The following is a 21,822-nucleotide window of genomic DNA, read 5'->3' on the forward strand; positions in this document are numbered from 1 at the left end:
TTCACACTATTACAGCGGTATGCAAAGGGACAAAAGAAAATAATCACGAGGATAGAAAGCAGCGACTGAAAAAACTCTTGCCATAGATATTCTTCTTATAACATGTTACGTTAAAATACCAAGCGTTACGTTATTCTCATGATGTCTGAAAATAAAACATGAAAGAAAAATTGACAGCTCATTCAGTCAAACTTACGGATAAGCTTTATTTGTAGGGCAACCTTATGATTTGAAACGATTCGTTTGTCTTTTTAAATGGAAGTTTCCCAAACCGGAAGTGCAACCCATAATTCGAAACGCAGTAGGCTAGTCAGGAATAAGGTGGATAGGGTTCTAAATAGAACCTCACTGAAACTTTTTTATAACACCTTGTCTACACTGGATGCGAGCAGTGCAATCAGATGCAACAAAAGAAAATAGAGCCCAATATAATTAGTGATGTTGTCTACACTAGATGCAGTGCAATGCCTCGTTCTATGTATGACATACTTCTCATACAAAGGACAAATGGATTCGCAGCGGTCGCATTGTCGCATCCAGTGTAGGCAGCTTCTAGCTGTTGCAGCGCGGCGTCTGGTTTAGACATGGTGTAAGAGCGTGAGACCCGCCAAACTGGAACTCAACATATCACCACTGTGGGGAAGAAGCCAAACATGCAAAGCATGCTGGAACATGACATGCAAACTCTAAACAGACATCAATGAGTAAAGTCTTCACGATCCAGAGGTCTGAACTTTCTCTTTCTCTTTCCCAGCAGATGAAGTGTTCTGCGAGATGGTCAAGTCCAACCGATTATGTGAGAAAAAGCTCTTCCGTCAGTTCTGCTGCCGGACGTGTTTGATGACCGCTGGATGACAGCAAGAAAAGAGGCCACTGGACTGACCTCCTCTCTCTTTGGTTGTATTATCTAATGTACATTTTAACCTAGCTATACTGTGATTATTAATGACAGAAGTAATACTCCTCATTTCAAGAAGCCCCGTTAGGGTGCTGTATGATTTAATCGAGATATATTTTTAAGATTGTCTGTTTTTTAAACATGCAGTACATGTATAAATTGCTTCTTTTTTATTCAAAGACATCGCTCTGAATTATGTAATAACTGTATATGAGAGAGGCCATCTGGAGCCGGCGTTCTCAGAACTGATCATGTGATTTCCAGGGAGAATGATTGCGTTGGTGTATTCCATGAAAAGTTTCGAGTGATAGTGCAATGTAAAGAGAGACATTAAAGGGATAGTTCACCCAAAAATTAAAATTGTCATTTACTCACCCTCAAGTTGTTCCAAACCTGTATAAACTTCTTTGTTCTGCTGAACACAAAGGAAGATATTTAGAAGAATGTTTGTAACCAAACAGATCTCGCCCCTCATTGACTACCATAGTAGGAAAAATAAATACTATGATAGTCAATGGGGGGTGAGATCTGCTTGGTAACAAAGCTACAGAAAGGTTTGGAACAACTTGAGGGTGAGTAAATGATGACAAACTTTTCATTTTTGGGTGAACTATCCCTTTAAGCTTTCAAGGATCATCAAGCATAATGACACTGTACATTTTAAACTATGTATCTAATGATATTTGAAATATTTGAAGGTGATATATGTCCATCAGTGCTCTGAAATATAAACCTTTCCCTGATGAAAACGTGTGGCCGAGTTTCTCTTTTCCCACAGTGAGGACACATGTGCTGGTGGTCCGTGTTTAAACGCTAATGATCATTTGTTTGTTTAGCTTTTCCGGTGTTTTTCCATGTTCTGATATCAGACCTTGTAAATATTTAGATTGGACACAACTCTTCATGAACTGTCCGAGTCTGACCCGCAGTGACGTTTTGACTGCAGCGTCCTGAAGGGCAATTGATGAACAAACACACAGTGATCATTGAAATGAAGGTTCACAGCTGCTCTTAATAATGTCAGCACACAGACACTGACGCATGTTCCTCATGTTTGTGATGTTACTGAACTCTTCAAGCTTCACTGAGTCTCTTTAATGATTCTGGAGTCAGTTTGTGTGAAAACACCGCAGGACTGATAACCAGTAACATGGTGAACTACATGCTGCTTTATTAATAAGCCCTGAACTATGATGATACTGTGCAATTTGATCATTACTGTTCTTCATTGCATTATTACATAATTTAAAGGTGTAATATGTGCTTTCAATTGAATTTTGGTAACACTGCATTAGTTCACATTAGTTAACTACATGAATTAACACTTCAAACGCTTTAGTTAATCTTAATTACAACATTTACTAATACATTACTAAAATCAAAAGTTGTATTTGTTCATATTATTTAATGGACCTGAGCTAACATGAACAACTAACATTAAAGTCCCCCTGTGGCAAAAATCAAGTTTTTAATGTTGTTTATATGCCTGTGTGGTGTTTTTAATTTGTTTTACGACAAATCATGTACAAATTCATAAGTCAACACCATTACTGAGTATTTTCTGTTCATAACTGCAGTGATAAAGACAGTTTCAAAAACGTGGTTTGAAATCGCTGATGTTTCTTATATCACAAACTACCTTATAACCAATCACGTCAACGGCTTTAGCAAATCATTAACTATGACCACTCTGAAGCGAGTTGTGTAACATTAGCAACACATTATTAGCTGTTTGATAACATAATCAAGCAAACGGCTAATCTTATTAATTACCGTTATGTGTCCGAAGTTGTAAAAAGCGATACCATTGCGCAGCGTTTACCTCAGTAAGTTGACCGAGTGGATCTCTGAGCTCGCTCGAGTGAGTGGAGGCGGGGCTAATTAGCATATTAATTGATCCGCAAATACTAAATGAAGCAAGGGTGTAGAGTTTCATTCAAGCTTTTTTAAGGCATGAAGGAAAAAACTTTAAATATGTCATTTTTGTGAGCAAAGATGAGTTTTAAGGGATAAAATTATTGACTACAGGGGACTTTAACAAATATGGTAACAATTTACAATAAGGTTTCATTTGTTAACAGTTAACTACATTAGTTAACATGAACTAACGTTAAACAATACTTTAACAGCATTTATTAATATAGCATTTACTAATACATTATTAAAATCTAAAGTTGTATCTGTTAATGCACAGTGAAGTAACATAAACAAATGTATTTTTATTAACTAACATCAACAAAGGTTAATAGATGCTGTAAAAATATATTGTAATATATCATAGTTAGTTCATGTTAACTAATGCATAACATACAAATGAGACATTATTACCACAAATATTAAATACCGTAACAAATGTATGGCTTATAGTGTATTAACTAATGCTAACAAACAGGACCTTGTTGTAAAGTGTTACCTGAATTTTTGATTGCTCAGATGACGTTTGTGAATTCTTAGTTATGTTTTAATGTATGATGATCAACTTTGTCTCAGTTGTGTTTCCTAAAATTCTTCAGGAGAAATAAAAATGGACACAAATGAGTCAATTGTGTAGACCTATAAAAAGGATTTGTAACATTTTATTTCGATAGTCCACTTTAGACATTCTGCTAACTATAAGTAACTTTGCAACTACATGTCAACTAACTCTCATTAGAGTATTGCTTAATATCTGCTAACACTTTATTTTGATGCTCCCAACAGACATCCTACTGATTATAAGTAACTGTCTACTAACCTGAACCCTAACACCCAACCCTACTAATACTCTAATGAGAGTTAGTTGACATGTAGTTGCAAAGTTATAATAAAATGTCTCAAGTGGACCATCGAAATAAAGTGTAACCAAGGATTTTATTTTGAAACACTCGAATCAGAGCTTAATATGCAGAGAAACTAATAGTAAAACATTTCTAGGTTGATTTTGTTTCTCAGAACTATGGCATGAAGAGGAGTGTTTGAAAGCAGCCATTGTGTATGTTAGTCAGGCATCACTATTCTTATTGGTCATGTTATAGTTATAGCTTTATAGCCCTGCCTTATAAATTTAGTCAAAACTGATACTTCAATGGTCAGTGTTTTTTTTTTTTTTTTTTTTTGAGTCTCAGACTCGGAAACAGGTAATTTTGATTGCTATTCTATGATAAATAGATTCATCAAAAATGTTTATTGCTCAGATGGTGTTTATGAATTCTCAGTAATTTTTCATGCACAAGTGTCAACTTTATCTCAGGTGTTTCTCCTAAAATTAATTAGTTATATAATAAGCTATAGAGTTATAAAAAAAATGTGTAGAGCTGCTCAGATCATTTAGTTATGGAAGAATTTAATGAGAAATGTTCTTGCTGAGATTTCTTAATTGGTATTTTGGCAAATTCAAGCACCATTTGAGACACTGAGATTGCTGAATCTCTATAGGAAACTTGTGAGATTACTGAGGTCTTTTGCACTGAGAAACATCACTTTAACTAAACTGATTAGATGTAAATTGTGTAATTTGCTCAATCTTATGTTGCTCCAAATCTGTGAAGCAAAAAACAAGATATTTCTAAGAATGTGTTGTTGTTTTTTTGTACATAAAATGCAAGTCAATGGGGTCCAATGTTAATCACACACCAAAGTTCTAAATATTCCTTTGTATTCCACAGATAGAGATTTTCTCTAGGTTACTTTCTGGGAACATTCATATCAGGGGCTTTTATTAAAAGATTTCAATGTTTTTATACCATACAGCATATATGAAGGTCACAGGACTGCATTTACCACGTCTTCATTGGTTATTTTTTGCTACTGTACTTTTTTGGTGTGGATTTTATTGGTTTAATCTCTTCCGAGGACCAGACTTTTAATCTTAAACTATGAAAATATATGATTCAAGTATGAATTACTTGTTTTAAACTTAAAATAAATCAAAGTAACATTTAAGCCACTTCTGAAGATAATTTTATCGTCTTTCATTTCCAATCATGTATGAAAATATTATTTAATTGTATTTAACAAGCCAAAAGTGTGTTTTGAGTTTACACTCTTAAAAATAAAGGTTCCAACAGTTGTTAAAGGTTGGAATGGAACCAGAATCCAATAAACAACCTTTATTTTTAAGAGTGCTCTGAACCTGAAGTTAGAAACACTCAGCATTTGCCTTTACGTTTATTCATTTAGCAGAGGCTTTTATCCAATTTGTCCAATCCATCCAACCAATTTGTCATAACAGCCAACACTGACACATTTAGTGCGTAAACTTGAGCACAGCCTGTCCAAGAAAAGAAATGCCTTGAGGTTAAAAAGCTTGGACATTAAAAGGTGAACAGAAAAGTAACAATGGTTTACCCTGCTGTATTAATCACGCTGTCCTGAGCTGTTGATTTGATCCTTCTGAAAATGTGATCATCTGATGATTTACTACTTTTCACATTAAAATCATCTGCTGAACTTTATCAAAGGGTCGTTTCTTAAAATGATGAGCATCTACAAAAACAAAATGAGCCTCCACATCTCGGCAGAATATCAGATGTAACGCAGGGTATTTAGAAATTAAACGTGTTAAGATGATTGTTTCAGTATGGAAGCCCGTTTCCGCCACTAAATAAAAAAAAAAAAAAAGAGTAATTGCGACTTTTTATCTCAGAATTCTGACTTTTTATCTCGCAATTGCGAGTTTATATCTCACAATTGCGAGTTATAAAGTCAGAATTCTGAGATAAAAAGTCGCAATTGCGTGATATAAAGTCAGAATTCTGAGATATAAACTCGCAATTGCGTGATATAAAGTCAGAATTCTGAGATATAAACTCGCAATTGCGTGATATAAAGTCAGAATTCTGAGATATAAAGTCGCAATTGCGAGTTATAAAGTCAGAATTCTGAGATATAAACTCGCAATTGCGTGATATAAAGTCAGAATTCTGAGATATAAACTCGCAATTGCGTGATATAAAGTCAGAATTCTGAGATATAAAGTCGCAATTGCGTGATATAAAGTCAGAATTCTGAGATATAAAGTCGCAATTGCGTGATATAAAGTCAGAATTCTGAGATATAAAGTCGCAATTGCGTGATATAAAGTCAGAATTCTGACTTTTTTTCTCGCAATTCTGACTTTTTTTCTCACAATTGCGAGTTATAAAGTCAGAATTCTGACTTCTTACTTTGCTTGCGTTGCCTTTCACTGCGACTGACCATTAGGATTGGTGCTTCGTTATTATTCTACATAACATGGAAGACCTCATAAAGGATTATTTTCAGCGCGGATTTACCAATAAAGAAATTTTGATTTTCCTGGAGGAGACACATAAGGATTAGTCTCCGGACATATGCATTATGCAGGAATATGCATATAGCATGTTTCCACGGTAACCTTGTACATGAGTATCATTGTTTCGTTTCAAGGAGAAAAAACAGCTTTTACTGCCATCTAGTGGGCTTAATACTATGGAAGCCCGTTTCCGCCACTAAATAAATAAAAAAAAAGAGTAATTGCGACTTTTTATCTCAGAATTCTGACTTTTTATCTCGCAATTGCGAGTTTATATCTCATAATTGCGAGTTATAAAGTCAGAATTCTGAGATATAAAGTCGCAATTGCGAGTTATAAAGTCAGAATTCTGAGATATAAAGTCGCAATTGCGTGATATAAAGTCAGAATTCTGAGATATAAAGTCGCAATTGCGTGATATAAAGTCAGAATTCTGAGATATAAACTCGCAATTGCGTGATATAAAGTCAGAATTCTGAGATATAAACTCGCAATTCTGACTTTTTTTTCTCGCAATTGCGAGTTTATATCTCAGAATTCTGACTTTTTTTTCTCGCAATTAACTGACAGACAGTTTCTGTCTGTAACAGTTCCGGACATCCAACATTTCTGGTGCATCCAACGATAGCCGTGCTGCCGTTCTGATGTCTGAAGCTGTTGGTGTAGAAAATGTGCCACTTCAGCTTCGTCTGTTTTATTGCGCCTCCGCCACAGCTGATTCTTATTATTATTACTATTATATTGTTATTATTGTGTCAAATTCATTAGTGTATCCATTCTGTTAAAAACAACTTTTATTCACCAAATACTTCCACTGTATTTGCAGAATTGCATGATTTTACCCTTGAATGCCCCCTTTTATGGAGCCACCAGACTTGAGTTGCAAAGTTACAAAGTTGATGAAACATGATAGGTATTGGTGTTTTAGTATTAAGCCCACTAGATGGCAGTAAAAGCTGTTTTTTCTCCTTGAAACGAAACAATGATACTCATGTACAAGGTTACCGTGGAAACATGCTATATGCATATTCCTGCATAATGCATATGTCCGGAGACTAATCCTTATGTGTCTCCTCCAGGAAAATCAAAATTTCTTTATTGGTAAATCCGCGCTGAAAATAATCCTTTATGAGGTCTTCCATGTTATGTAGAATAATAACGAAGCACCAATCCTAATGGTCAGTCGCAGTGAAAGGCAACGCAAGCAAAGTAAGAAGTCAGAATTCTGACTTTATAACTCGCAATTGTGAGAAAAAAAGTCAGAATTCTGACTTTATATCACGCAATTGCGACTTTATATCTCAGAATTCTGACTTTATAACTCGCAATTGCGACTTTATATCTCAGAATTCTGACTTTATATCACGCAATTGCGAGTTTATATCTCAGAATTCTGACTTTATATCACGCAATTGCGACTTTTTATCTCAGAATTCTGACTTTATATCACGCAATTGCGAGTTTATATCTCAGAATTCTGACTTTATAACTCGCAATTGCGACTTTATATCTCAGAATTCTGACTTTATATCACGCAATTGCGAGTTTATATCTCAGAATTCTGACTTTATATCACGCAATTGCGAGTTTATATCTCAGAATTCTGACTTTATAACTCGCAATTGCGACTTTATATCTCAGAATTCTGACTTTATATCACGCAATTGCGAGTTTATATCTCAGAATTCTGACTTTATATCACGCAATTGCGAGTTTATATCTCAGAATTCTGACTTTATATCACGCAATTGCGACTTTTTATCTCAGAATTCTGACTTTATAACTCGCAATTGTGAGATATAAACTCGCAATTGCGAGATAAAAAGTCAGAATTCTGAGATAAAAAGTCGCAATTACTCTTTTTTTTTTTTTTTATTTAGTGGCGGAAACGGGCTTCCATAATATTTCAGCAAGAGGAACGAACTAAATGTTCATTACACCATCTGTGGTTTTCTTGTATCCCCTGACCATTTATTTTATACAACTTTAACATGTTTCAATGAGGGAAAAAAAGAAACTGGCGTCGACTGACAGGACTGTGCTGCGCTCTGGTGGCCTCGTGAGGGATTCGTTTGCAAGTGACTCTCTTCGGTGTTTTTTTTTATATTGTAGCATAAATTAAACATTTTAATACATAATAATCATAATCAGCTATTGTAATCTTGAGAGAAATACTATTAAATGATTATGACGATAGTAATGATTTAAAAAGGCTACTTTTTCCTCTTTTTGTATCTTGTTTTGTATGTACGCAATAGCGCATCGCTCCTCCAGCCCGCCTGGTGGCGCTGTGGCTTTCTTCCAAACGCAGAGTTTGTTTCGAGAAGAACAAAACAGTCGCTTCCGTTTGGCGGCAGCGTGTGTAAATGTAATACGTGCTTAAAAACTTTTAAACAAACACGTTTCTTATCGATCAGACTCATTGTTTCTCTCAGCGGCTGACATGGTGAAGCTGACGGCAGAATTAATCGAGCAGGCGGCGCAGTACACGAACCCTGTGCGGGACAGAGAGCTCGACCTGCGCGGTGAGTGAAGCATCTTCATTAAAAGCGTATCATTCACATGTGAATCATTCATTTATGCGCGTTAATCTAAAATTAACCCCTGTTTGTGTGTTTGTAGGCTATAAGATCCCTGTGCTGGAGAATCTGGGCGCCACACTCGATCAGTTTGATACCATTGATCTGTCCGATAATGAGGTCAGAAAACTGGACGGGTTTCCACTGCTGAAGAGACTCAAAACACTCCTGATAAACAATAACAGGATCTGGTGAGACAAGCAGATGAATATTTATTGTGCACTGTTTATCTTCATCTCTTTTGTTACCCTACAACGCTTGGTGTTTTTGTTTGGCTTATTGCAGCCGTATTGGAGAGAACATGGAGCAGGCTTTACCAAACCTGAAGGAGCTCATTCTCACAAGCAACAACATTCAAGAGCTGGTGAGTTCAGCCATGGATGTACCTTTATGCACTTTAATTAATCTGTGACCGTTGAATTGTGGAGTAATGGTTGTTTCTGGTGCTCAACAGGGGGATTTGGATCCTCTTGCGACAGTGAAATCATTGACCCTGCTCAGGTACCTGCTGAATAAACTGCTTTTACAAATGTTTTACTGTTTTAACTTCAGATCATTTCAACGGATTTTCTGTTTTTGTCTTCTGTAGTCTCCTCAGGAATCCAGTTACCAACAAGAAACATTACAGGTTATATGTCATCAATAAAATCCCACAGATCCGTGTTCTAGACTTCCAGAAGGTGAAACTGAAGGTATGATTAAACCGTAGTGTTTTATCTTTTATTTTAACTACACTAACGTTCAAAATAAGAAATTTAATATTTTATTCAGCAAGGATGCATTAAAGTGATCAAAAGTGACAGCAAAAACATTTATAATGTAACAAAAGATTTCTGTTTAAAATAAATGTTGTTCTTTTGAACTTTCCATTCATCAAAGAATCCTGATAAACTAATATCATGGTTTCAACAAAAAAATATGAAGCAGCACAACTGTTTTCAACATTGATAATAATTAGAAGAAATGTGTCTTGAGCATCAAATCAGCATATTAGAATGATTTCTGAAGGATCATGTGACACTGAAGACTGGAGTAATGATGCTGAAAATTCAGCTTTGATCACATAAATTGCATTTGAATATAGAAACTTATTCAAATAGAAAGTTATTCTAAATTGTTATATTTGTTTTGCTTTATTTTTGATCAAAAATGCTACCTTGGAGAGACTTCTTTCAAAAACATTTAAAAAATCTTTTCAAAACTTTTGAACGGTAGTGTACGTCATGATTTAAATAATGTCAGTGGACAATTTTTTTTTTTTTTTTTTTGTGCAGTTCATGTTTTAGTGCATTTTTGTCAATGTCATGTTTAGTACCGGCAGGTTTTTTTAGTGCTTAATTATTATTTATAGAATAAATAATTATAGATCTGTATTCAGGGTTGGGAATCGAAAATCCATTCCAATTTTGGAATCAGATACGCTTAAGATCAGGAATCGGATATTTATTATAAAATTAAAATTTCGACTCTGCTTATTGATTCTTGTGTGTGCATGTTAATGTGGCTTTAAACCATTCAAGCTTCTCATATAGTTGATGAATACTAAAAAGTTATTTTGCGTCTTCTTTCACTTGAATAGACAAATACACACAATTATCAAAATGGCCTCGTATTAGTCTATTTTATTAGTTAGTTTTTCTTTAGACTGCTGATTTTTGTTCATGTTTTTCAGCTGCAACAGAATGTTTTGCAAAAAAACAGAATAAATATGTATGATTATCTAATTGTTGGGCTTAATTTTTTTTTTTTTTTTTTTTTTTTTTTTTTACCATATTGGAATCAACTGGTAATCAATAAGAATCGAAAACGATGAGCAAAATCGGAATCGCTACAATGCAAACGATACCCAACCCTATGAGTATCAGTGAGGGATATTTTAATGTTGTTAAATATTATCTGTGATGCAAATGCACCTTTAGTTTTACTTCTGAAATGCAGTTATTAAAGATCTGTTTTTAAAGGGATAGTTCACCCAAAAATGAAATTCTGTCATTAATTACTCACACCTGTAAGACTCTCGTTCATCTTCAGAACACAAATTAAGATATTTGATGAAATCCAAGAGGATTTTTTATCCTCCATTGAAAGCAATGAAATTACCACATTCAAGGTCCAGAAAAGTAGTAAAATAGTCAACGTGACTACAGTGGTTCAACCTTAATGTTACAAGGCGACGAGAATACTTTTTGTGGCTCTGGTCATGTGACCAGCACGACACGTGTGTGATACTGATGCAGGAAATGACCAATACTGAGCTCACGTTCGGATATAAACACGGAAGCTCTGCAACATAGCAGAATGACAGGGAAGAGATGAATTTGTTGAATAAAGTCGTTATTTTTGTTTTGTTTTTTGCGCACAAAGTATTCTCGCCACTTCATAACATTAAGGTTGAACCACTGCAGTCACGTTGACTATTTTAATGATGTCTTCACTTTTCTGGACCTTAAATGTGGTAATTCCGTTGCTTTCAATGGAGGATAAAAACCTCTCAGATTTCATCAAAATATCTTAATTTGTGTTCCGAAGATAAACAAAGGTCTTACGGTTGTGGAAAGACATGAGAATGAGTAATTGATGACAGAAATTTCATTTTTTTGTGTGAACTAACCCTTTAACTAATAACTGTTTTGCACAAATTGTAGAAAATTTGTCATTGTTTTGATTTGTTTTGTTATTTTCTTGAAATGAACCAATTGATAAAATTCATACGGCTTCCTTTGGACAGATTATTGCTGCAAGATTTTTCACACAACATTTTGTTTTGTTTATTTATCACTGTCGTGTCACCCTGGGCCCTGTTCTTCATACATCGTTTGTTATATCCGACATTATAATTCTCCTCTGGCTAATTTGTTTCTTTAAATGCATATGCAGATTGAATTGGCTCGATTGAGTTGTCTGAGATCATTCAGTAATGCACGTGTGAAGAACAGGGCTGCCATGGTCTGTTGTGAACGTTTGCTTGAACTTTCTGCTGTATCACCGCAGGAACGTCAGGAGGCTGAAAAAATGTTCAAAGGCAAACGAGGTGCTCAGCTTGCAAAGGATATTGCCAAGCGAACCAAAACGTAAGATGAAACTCCTTGATCAAGCTCAGCTCTCCCGAATTACTGGACTGTGGAAGTTATGAACTCGGCATCTCGGAGAATGAAAATTGACCCTGAATTGGCTGTTAAAAACTAAATTTCCATGTTAAACTTCAGCAGTGTTTCTCAGGGGAGCTGGCTCAAGGCTTTTCTGTCTTGTATCAGTTTATTCATATTGATAAGATACTCAAGATACTACACTCTTGATTGTGGGAACAGCGGTTAAGAGGCTGCAGAGGCAATCTTTAACATGTTCGCATAGTCTGATTCCCAAATTTACTCTTTTGCTGTCAGGTTTACTCCAGGAGCAGGCCTTCAGACTGAGAAGAAAATGGGACCGTCTGCTGCAGATGTTGAAGCCATAAAGGTATGGAAGAATATGGCATGGGGCACTGCCTGCACACACAGCTTTCAGACACGACTTTCTTCTCTTCTTTATAGTCCAGGCAGTTTCTATGGTGTTATTTTAATGACAAATATGTCGAGAGCGCATCCATGTAATGCGGCAGCGCAAATATCTCAGATCACAGGCGGATTTCCTTCACGCACATATAACAAAGCGCTGCAAACGTGATATTGCAGCTTGTTCATTATCAAAATAATACAGTCAAACAAACATGTCGTCATTTCTTTTTGGAACCTTCTCACTGTAATTCATAACTGCACGTTTATAATGAACAATGCATTAAGGTGATTGTCTTATTACAAACTGTGTACATTTTATGTAAAGATAACATGGTAACACTACAATAAGGTTACCTTTGTAGAGGGTTTATAAAGGTGTTGGTTAATGACTAACAAGTCATTTTCAAATGTTTTTTAATCGTTTTTGAGCATTTATAACTGCATAAATAAGAATGGTGAATTCAGTGCAATACCTGCCAAGCAGTGTTTACAGCCTGTTCACGGAAGATAGGGGTGGGGTGAACAGTAGCTCATTATCATTTAAAGAGACATGCACCGAAACGGCTCGCTGTGAACAGAGCTGTTTTTGACAAGGTAAAAAGGGTGGGTTTTTTACACTACCATTAAGAAATTTTAATCAAAGTATGTTATAGACTTTTCATGAAGACCCTAAAGAATCATACTAACTTGTGGAAAATTGGTATCCGATGTCCCCTGTAAAAGAAAATATCTCCCTTTGCCTTGAAATTTAAGCATCGTAACTTTGCAGATTTTATTTGTGCTCTAACAGCAGCATTACACACTAACTAAAGTTAAAAAAAGTGATATCATAATCAACCACCCCTTTAAGGCATTGACAACCATATAAATGTGCGATTGAATTCGATTGACAGTGATAACCATATCAATGGATGGAACAAAATGGTGAGAGATCATTGAGCTTGGTAGGATTTTTGTCTTCAAACCAAACTTGGCTCTTCAGCCAGCAAAGTATATATTCCATCTGGCTAGCGTGCTTCCCATAATGTTTACACATTAGGTCAGTAGGTGGAGAGTAGGGCTGGGTGTAAAATATCGATTTCAATCGATTCTCATTTTTACAAACTGATATCGATTCTTAAATCCCAAGAATCGATTAGTCTAGTCTGTTTGAATAGAACATTGAAGCGCTCTTCCCATCTAATAAATGGCTTTGATATGAAACAAAGTCTCAGATTTCAAATTCTGTCCATTTTATTACGAAATTCAAAAAATAACCGTTTTGGCGCTGATTGATGTGGCGTGACAAATGGCTGTAGCCTCAGATCAAGAGAGGCGGCAACGCGAAGCGCGCGTGAACTGATCATCTCCTTCGCTTTAATACCAGTTACAGCGCGAAATAAACATGAATGAATACCCAAAAGTATGTTCAAAGATACAGTACAACTTACTGAAATCCATATCCTGTCTCATGGAATAGCTCAATCAGTGTTTCAAACGTCAATAAAACAGCTTGTAAGCAATGTCACGTAACATCACATTTACCTCAGAAACCATATTCGGTGACCATAACTCTAGAGAATAGCATTTTGCTAAATATGCACCATATTACACATTCGTTATAATTTATAATGTTCTTCAATATTTAATGCATGTTTGAATAAATCCATCAAGTTTTTATAACAGCCACCTTTTTAAGTAATATATTTCTAAAAATGAATTGGAGTAGAAATATAATTACATCATTGTAAAGTTAGTGTTTTAACTTTATTATAAAAACTTCCTTAACTTCCACTAATTTAAGTGTTTGTATACAAATCAGTTAATTTTAACCTTCAATATTATAGTAATGTAGAACTGATTCCCGTGTATTGTTTACAGCATTAGATTTTTTTTTCCTTGAGGAAAATTTGCCATGTACTGTTCCTTTATATATATCCAAAATAATCGATATTGAATCGAATCAAATTTAATCAAAATCGAATTGCAAGCTTGTGAATCGAAATCTAATCGAATTTTGAAATTTGTGTCAATGCCCAGCCCTAGTGGAGAGCAGGCGGTCTTTTGTGGCTGTTCGACCACATGAGCGTCTACACTTCAAAAGCAATCCGGTCGAATGTGTTTTCGACTACCTCTGGAAGTGGTCAAAAGTGAACAAGCTCAAAACATGTTACACACCGTTTACACCTGTATTTAGCGTTGTCCACTTGTGATCCAGTTGATCAAAACGCATCTAAATACCAGGTGGAAACAGGGCCTTTGTCCTGTGCACTCGTAAATACATGTTTTCTTCTCTCCTGGCTTTAATGTTGGCTGAAGCATATATATATATATATATATATATATATATATAAATTATTATTTTTATTTTATTTTTTTTAATGTGTGTGTTTACTGACACTTTTGATTGGTTTAATGTAGTATTCATATAGGTATGATGTCCTGATAATAATGCGTCTCTTTGTAAATGTTGTTTGCATGTAGAATGCGATTGCTAATGCCACGTCACTGGCTGAAGTTGAGCGGTTGAAGGGGCTTCTCCAGTCAGGACAGATCCCAGGACGAGAGCTGAGATCAGGTATTATTTTGTAATACACATTTACATGTAAACATTACTCAGTAATCACAAATGAATGTGAAAACACTTTCATTCATCGTTGAACGAGTGGGAACCCTGTGTAGCTCATTTTCGGTGAAGTTTGCAATCAAACAACATTTAAATGAGTAATGGTACATACTCTATGCTTTTAAGAGCTAAAAATGATCAAGCTTCTCATGAGTCTTCTGTTTTCCCTTTTTCAGGAGCAGCTAACATGGTAGAGGAGGAGGAAGAGGAGATCCAGGAAGAGATGCAGGAATCAGTCCCCACGTTTGAGGACATGCAGAGCATGAGAGACGAGGGAGAAAACGGAGATGATGTCATGCAGGAGGATATGCATGTTAATGGATCATAGTTGTGTTCGATCAGAATCATTAATGCTTTGTTTTGATGTTGTTTGACAGCATTTTTTTTTTATTTTTTTTTTTGTAAATTTAAGTACATTAAACATTTGTTTTTTAATGAACAGTGATGTGAAAGTTTTTCTTTGTATATCTGAACGTCGTCAAGAATTTCCTGTTTATTTACTGTTCTAATATTTTGTGAATTATCCTTTAAGACTAAAATTAAAAATATTAATCTGTACTGATTATTTACAGTTTTTTCATTGTTGAAAACTTCTCTAACTTGTGGCACATTTCTTGCCCAATTATTGGCCACACATTTTGTAAACGCTTAGAAAAAATCAATATAATTTAGAACAGGGTTTCTTGATCATTTAGTCTCCAGAAATGGTCATCCTCATGAGGGACCACTTCCTAAAACTCTAGTTTCCTGTATAAATACCCAATTTATATTGTGAAAAAAAAAAAAATATCATAAGTGTCTAAAATATTACTTGGAAAAAAATTTTTTTCCTACTCATAGTACTATACACTACAGTTAAATGGGTAACACTTTACAATAAGGTTCATTTGTTAGCATTAATGTACTAACAACCATGAGCAATACATTTGATACAGTATTTATTAATCTTTGTTAACGTTAGTTAATAAAAGTATAACTTCATTGTTTATTCATGTTAGTTCACAGTACATTAACTAACTCTTGATTTTAATGTATTAGTAAATTTTGATATTAACATTAACTAAGATTAATAAATGCTGTAGACGTATTGTTCTTTCTTAGTTCGTTAAAGGTGCAATATGTAAGATTTTTGCAGTAAAACATCCAAAAACCACTAGGCCAGTGTTACATATTTTGTTCAGTTGAGTACTTACAATATCCCAAATGTTTCCAACTATTTGTAAATTATGAGAAAATTGCAATTTTAACCAAGGCTCCGGGACGTGTGAGGAGTCGCCTGTCAATTGCGTTATACCCGCGTTACCCTCAGAAACACCAAAGACACTTTAATATATTACATGTTTTAATAGACAAGGGAACAACTGTTTGGTTACGTTTATAGACAGAAAACTAATTGTTGTTATATAGCTCAACACGTTTAGTCTTATTGTTTAAATCTAATTTTCTTGATTTTTTTTTTTGTGAGTACCATGCTTTACCATGCCTCAGAGAAAAACACTATTTTGTCAAGTAGCTAACATAGCATAATCAGATGCAGCTTTATTTTTAGTAACAGTAATACAGCATTTTCTCCATCATACAATACGTTTTAAAATGAATTGCATGCCATTTATCAACACAAGCCATCCAGCATTTAATATGATATTCTAAAATCGATCTATCTTACTGCACTGTGTAACAGTGTCTCACAGCAGCCGCCGAGTGAACGCACAGAGTAACGTTATAACATCATTTTCAACACTCTCAAATGTATCTAATATGATAAACAGAGCTGCGTTACCTCATACTTATGACCGGTAAAGCGGAAGCGGCACCGGCGACTGTGGCATAATAAAAGTTCCGCTGCTCGTGAGGCGTGTGTTGCGCAATCGCTCCAGCGGCCTCGTTCAGCTCCCACAACACTCGGTCCTGCTCTGCTTCATACTAAAATAACGTTAATAATCGCATCCATGAACATGATTTCTTCCCGAGTCCTATCCCGATTGTTTCCACCGGCTGTGATGTGAAGACCACATGTCCCAAGATTCCGCGCTCAAACTTGGCCTCATCAAGCTACGCCTTTGTTTTGAATAGGCCTCTAGCGGGCAGAAATCTTACATATTGCACCTTTCACTAATGTTGTTAACTAATGTTAATAAATGGAACCTTATTGTGAAGTGTTACCGTTAAATTATTTATTTGCTTATTTACTTATTTTACTCTAATTTACTCTAGTTTTGTTTTGCCATTAAAGGGTGATATTTCAATATTTATATTTCAGATAAGTCAAATAAGCAGTGCCATAATCGAAAAGTAGAGTTTTTATTTTGCCTTTGACCTGGCTTGTCTCAGTTGGGCTCCCGTAAAGGCCACGCCATCTTAAAGCTGATTGGCTGTCTTGTGGTTGCGGAAGTGAGTCAGTGTGTTATGTGTGTGGCAGGGAAGCTTGAATGGAACTGAACGGAGCAAACATGCTCCAATTATTATAATTATTTTCATAACAATATCATAAATTATCTTAAAAGCGTTTTAATATGGAGGCAGAAGGTGGTGCGCGTGTCCGAAATGAAGATGTTCCTCCCCAGAACCAGGATCTGAGTTTTGTGCTGCCATCTGGTATGTAAACATGAGCCAGAGCTTTAGTTCATTGGCGTTTACTGACCTGTCATTATTTATCGTAAGTGTAATATAGTGTAATCCGTTTGATTGATATCTAAACTGTGACTGTGGGTTATAAAGGACTCTGAAGGAAACATTGATTTGACATTTTGATGCGGATCTTTTCGGGAAATGACTAGAACACGCAGTAGTCAGTAATAGTTAGACTTTAATAGCCTATTTTAATAACCCATTAAGTTAACAAACTCAACAGATAAATAAACGTTTTGTGAAATGTTTTGCTTTGGAAAATGTAATTCTTTAAGTAAGATAATATTTTATCTAATGCGATGATGCGGACATTTTAGTTATTTCTTTATTTGCATGTCAATACAAATTTAAATAAAGCCATGTTAAACTAAGATAATAAACCACATTTTATACTTTAAATTTTAAAGTATAAATATATATTATATTATTATATTAAAACATAATATATTTTATAATATTTATAGTTAAGTGAATTTATAAGATAATATTTGACATTTAATAATGACATTTCAAACCGTCTGAAAGTTTTATAATTCTTAATGTTATTCATGAAAGTTGTTACCTATACAATTAACAGAAATGTAGATGATATTTTTAATAATAATAATAAGTCTTTTATATTTTTTCTTTATTATATTTCTTTAAAAACAGATGAGTCAACTTATGAATTTGAACATTTGTAATTTTGCACATCCCTAAAAATAAGATGTATATTATTTATATATAAAGCTTCATGACATTTTTGAGTATTTGAATGTTTCAAAATGAAATATGTTTGTTAATAATTACAGTTGTATATAGATAGTATTAACAACCATCACATGATCGATTATATAGCAGACTATTTAAAGGGATAGTTCACCCAAAAATGAAAATTCTGTTATCATTTACTCACCCTCAAACCTGTATGAGTTTCTTTCTTCTGTTGAACACAAAAGAATATATTTTGAAGAAAATGGTTACCATCTGGTTACCAACAGACTTCCATAGTATTTTTTTTCCCCCTACTATGAAAGTCAATGGCTACCATCTGGTTACCCATATTCTTCAAAATATATTTGTTTGTGTTCAACAGAAGAAAGAAACTCATACAGGTTTGAGGGTGAGTAAATGATGACAACATTATCATTTTAACATCCCTTTAACATACTTTTGAAAAGTGCTTATAGACTTTGCAGTGTCTGGAATGTAAAACATTATCTTTTTTTCAACAGTTGCTACGCTCCTGTCTGACTATGGCTGGTATCTGGTGTTCCTGTGTGTGGGAGGATATCTGCTCATCCAGCATCTCCGCAAGAACAGATCCACAAACAATCGGAGCTCTTCTGTCTCAGCAGAGAGCCAAGGTCAGAACCAACACTGTCTGCTGTTTGAAATGCCTCAAAAGTATTTGAGATATGAACAGGTTGTGTGTCGCATCTGCAGACCCCGTATCTGTGGTGCGGCGTCAGGAGGCTCTGGAGGCGTCGCGCCGCAGAATGCAAGAGGAGCAGGACGCCAGAGCTGCAGAATTCAGAGAGAAGCAGCAGAGGGTGAGTCTTGTGTGGTGATGTGATCAGACAGGTCGGACGTTTGGTTTGCAGTATTCATGCTGGTTTATTTGTTCTGTTTAGCTGGAGGAGGAAAAGAGAAGACAGAAAATCGAGATGTGGGAAAGTATGAAGGAAGGAAAGAGTTACAAAGGAAATGCAAAAGTTGCACAAGTAAGACTTCTGAGACGAATCTCTCTAGACCTCAGGTGTCAGGTGGTGCATTTACATATTATTTCTTGTTTCTAACAGAACACTGAAGAAGCCGCTTCCTCCAGCTCACTGAGACCAAAGACCGACAAAAAGCCCCTTCGTAACAGAGGTATGCAGCATGTCCACAATTTTACATTTTCTTATGATTAAAAAGAATAGTTTACTCTATTTAAACATTTTTGGGCCTTTATTCCTTTAACTGTTCAAAATACAAACTGCAAAATTGAAGAAAATACAGTTAAAAAAAAAAAAAAAAGTAAATGTGCTTCATTTTTCATTTTATTTTTACATGTAGTACCTTGTAAATTACTATTATTATTACTATTATTAGTATTATTATTATTATTATGCCTATTATTATTTTTATAACCTATTATAAGTATAGTTTATTTCCTCAAAAATAAACTCTTGAACATTTATTTATATATATATATATATATATATAATATGGTTCATTACATTTTTGACTATTTGAGTGTTTCATAATGTAATGTTAATTATTTGAGTTGTTATTCTGAAGGGATTTTCATACTTTGAAATAGTTAAGCCTGGGTCATTCTAAACCCCTGGTAAATTAAATCCTGGGTTATCTTTTTTTCACGTTTCACACTGCTTATACTATACCTGGGGTTGACAGTTAATGCTGGGTATTCATGACATAAGCTACCGTTTCACACTGCACATTCCTAAACCCCGGGTTAAAGTCCTTATTTGCGTATTTGTGGTGTCAGTGTTACTGACTGGAAAAACTTTTTACATAAAGGCTCTAGCATTGCGCGTCCTCATATTACACATTGCTTATTACACTCAGCGCATGCTGAGGCACACAGTGCGCAGAAGTCACCAACTTTCTGCAGCATACCAAGACATTTTGGACAATTTCATGCTCCCAACTTTGTGGGAACAGTTTGGGGATGGCCTTTTCCTGTTCCAACATGACTGCGCACCAGTGCACAAAGCAAGGAACGTAAAGACATGGATGAGCGAGTTTGGTGTGGAGGAACTTGACTGACCTGCACAGAGTCCTGACCTCAACCCGATAGAACACCTTTGGGCTGAATTAGAGCAAAGACTGCAAGCCAAGCCTTCTCGCCAATATCACTGCCTGACCTCACTAATGTGCTTCTAGAAGAATGGTCAAAAATTCCCATAAACACACTCCTAAACCTTGTGGAAAGCCTTCCCAGAAGAGCTGTTATAGCTGCAAAGGGTGGGCCAACTCCATATTACACCCTACGGATTAAGAATGGGATGTCATTAAAGTTCATGTGCACTTAAAGGCAGGCGTCCCAAAACTTTTGGCAATATAGTGTATGTTCAGAAAGTGCATACAGAATGTTTTTTTTTTTTTTTTTCCCTCTCTTTTTTCTTTTTTTTTTTTTTTTTGAGTCCACTAACCCAAAAAATTAACCCATTTTCAGAATAGCCCAAGATTTCACAGGGGAAAATGATTCAGGTTGTTAATCAATATTGCAGCGATATTAAAGAGATAGTTTGCCCTAAAAAAATTATGTCATCATTTACTCACCCTGGTGACGTTATACATTATTATATTGTTGTGTTTAAAAATATTTTTGGGATTTTATTTTCTTATGTTGTTGTTTACATGATTTTCTGTCTGTTTGTACTGCAGGATACAATCCTCTGTCTGGAGATGGAGGAGGAACGTGCTCCTTTAGACCCGGCAGGAGAGGACCGTCCGCTGGTGGATGAGGTTAAAGGTCGTCAGAGTAACCTCTGACCCTTTGACACTCCCCCATAGGAACACATAAATATTAACTGAATAAGGCTGTCAGCACTCATCATAGGACAATAGCAAATATGGTTATTAAGGATCTTCATGAACACTTTCATTTTTTCTCCATTGGCTTATACATTGTCTAAATTTTCACTCACCCTCATGTCGTTCCAGTTCTGTATACTGTTACATTTTTAATCAATCAGTTCATCTTATGAACTCAGATGATTTTGAATCTAGTGCACTGGTTGAATGGGCTTTTATAGTTCTTCTAAGGCTTATTTGTTCCCTTTCGAGCTGCATGATGATTGTCCTTTTGTGTTTCACAATAACATCATTTGCAGTCAGAATGACATCAGGGTGAGTTCATAAAGACAGACTCTTCTTTTTTAATTTGTCTAAAGAAAAACGTCTTTTAAAACAAATACTTTTTCTTTATTTGCACATTATGATTATGAAACTATTGCCTATTTGTATGATTGACAGCTTCTAATGACGCCTCCTCATCAAAGGTATTAATACTCCTGGGGCAGGCTGATGATGTTCAGTAATGAAACGTGTTCCTGTTTTTAGCTTTTGCACTTATAAAGGCTGTGCTAAATGAACACCTAGAGAGAGTAAATAAAAAATGCAAAGTGCTACATTTATATCATTTGAAGTGTTTGTATTCTGTTGTAAAAGTGGGAATTGCTGTTTCATGATGGATCCATCAATGCAGTCGTTAGTGATGTAAAATAGCAGCCTATGTGGTGTGAGGTCTTTGGTGTTTTCAAAAGCATTTGTTTACAAATGACATATCACAAGTTATTTTCGGTTTTTCAGAATTAAAATGCATATGTACTCAATGTTTGTCTGTGTCTTGTTTATCAGAACAACGTCCTGTTTCA

General features: G+C 35.2%; 3 protein-coding genes across 4 annotated transcripts in view; all 3 read left to right on the forward strand.

Moving 5' to 3' along the window:
* pcsk6 (proprotein convertase subtilisin/kexin type 6) overlaps nucleotides 1–1,647 on the forward strand; it is a 101,496-nt gene extending 99,849 nt beyond the window's left edge. The window contains exon 21 of one of the 2 annotated variants that reach the window (XM_051901547.1): nucleotides 758–1,647. In XM_051901547.1, coding sequence (XP_051757507.1) covers nucleotides 758–855 — 98 coding nt within the window. In that variant the 3' untranslated portion in view covers nucleotides 856–1,647. Of the gene's footprint in view, nucleotides 1–754 lie in introns of both variants that reach the window. The other variant, XM_051901546.1, reaches the window with a different exon arrangement.
* Nucleotides 1,648–8,402: 6,755 nt separating this feature from the next.
* On the forward strand, nucleotides 8,403–15,385 carry snrpa1 (small nuclear ribonucleoprotein polypeptide A'). Its single transcript, XM_051901588.1, has 9 exons — nucleotides 8,403–8,674; nucleotides 8,772–8,919; nucleotides 9,014–9,092; nucleotides 9,183–9,229; nucleotides 9,318–9,420; nucleotides 11,720–11,799; nucleotides 12,112–12,184; nucleotides 14,686–14,779; nucleotides 15,004–15,385. Exons 1-9 carry the CDS (start codon nucleotides 8,593–8,595, stop codon nucleotides 15,153–15,155), a joined length of 858 nt encoding a protein of 285 aa, XP_051757548.1. The 5' UTR covers nucleotides 8,403–8,592; the 3' UTR covers nucleotides 15,156–15,385.
* A 1,793-nt stretch (nucleotides 15,386–17,178) lies between these two features.
* Nucleotides 17,179–21,780, forward strand: selenos (selenoprotein S). Its single transcript, XM_051901594.1, has 6 exons — nucleotides 17,179–17,422; nucleotides 18,670–18,801; nucleotides 18,881–18,987; nucleotides 19,069–19,158; nucleotides 19,237–19,306; nucleotides 20,831–21,780. The coding sequence occupies exons 1-6, from the start codon at nucleotides 17,341–17,343 to the stop codon at nucleotides 20,908–20,910; spliced, it is 561 nt and encodes a 186-aa protein (XP_051757554.1). The 5' UTR covers nucleotides 17,179–17,340; the 3' UTR covers nucleotides 20,911–21,780.
* Nucleotides 21,781–21,822: the final 42 nt, after the last annotated feature.

Source organism: Ctenopharyngodon idella, chromosome 7 (genome assembly GCF_019924925.1).
Source record: "Ctenopharyngodon idella isolate HZGC_01 chromosome 7, HZGC01, whole genome shotgun sequence".
Taxonomy (NCBI): domain Eukaryota; kingdom Metazoa; phylum Chordata; class Actinopteri; order Cypriniformes; family Xenocyprididae; genus Ctenopharyngodon; species Ctenopharyngodon idella.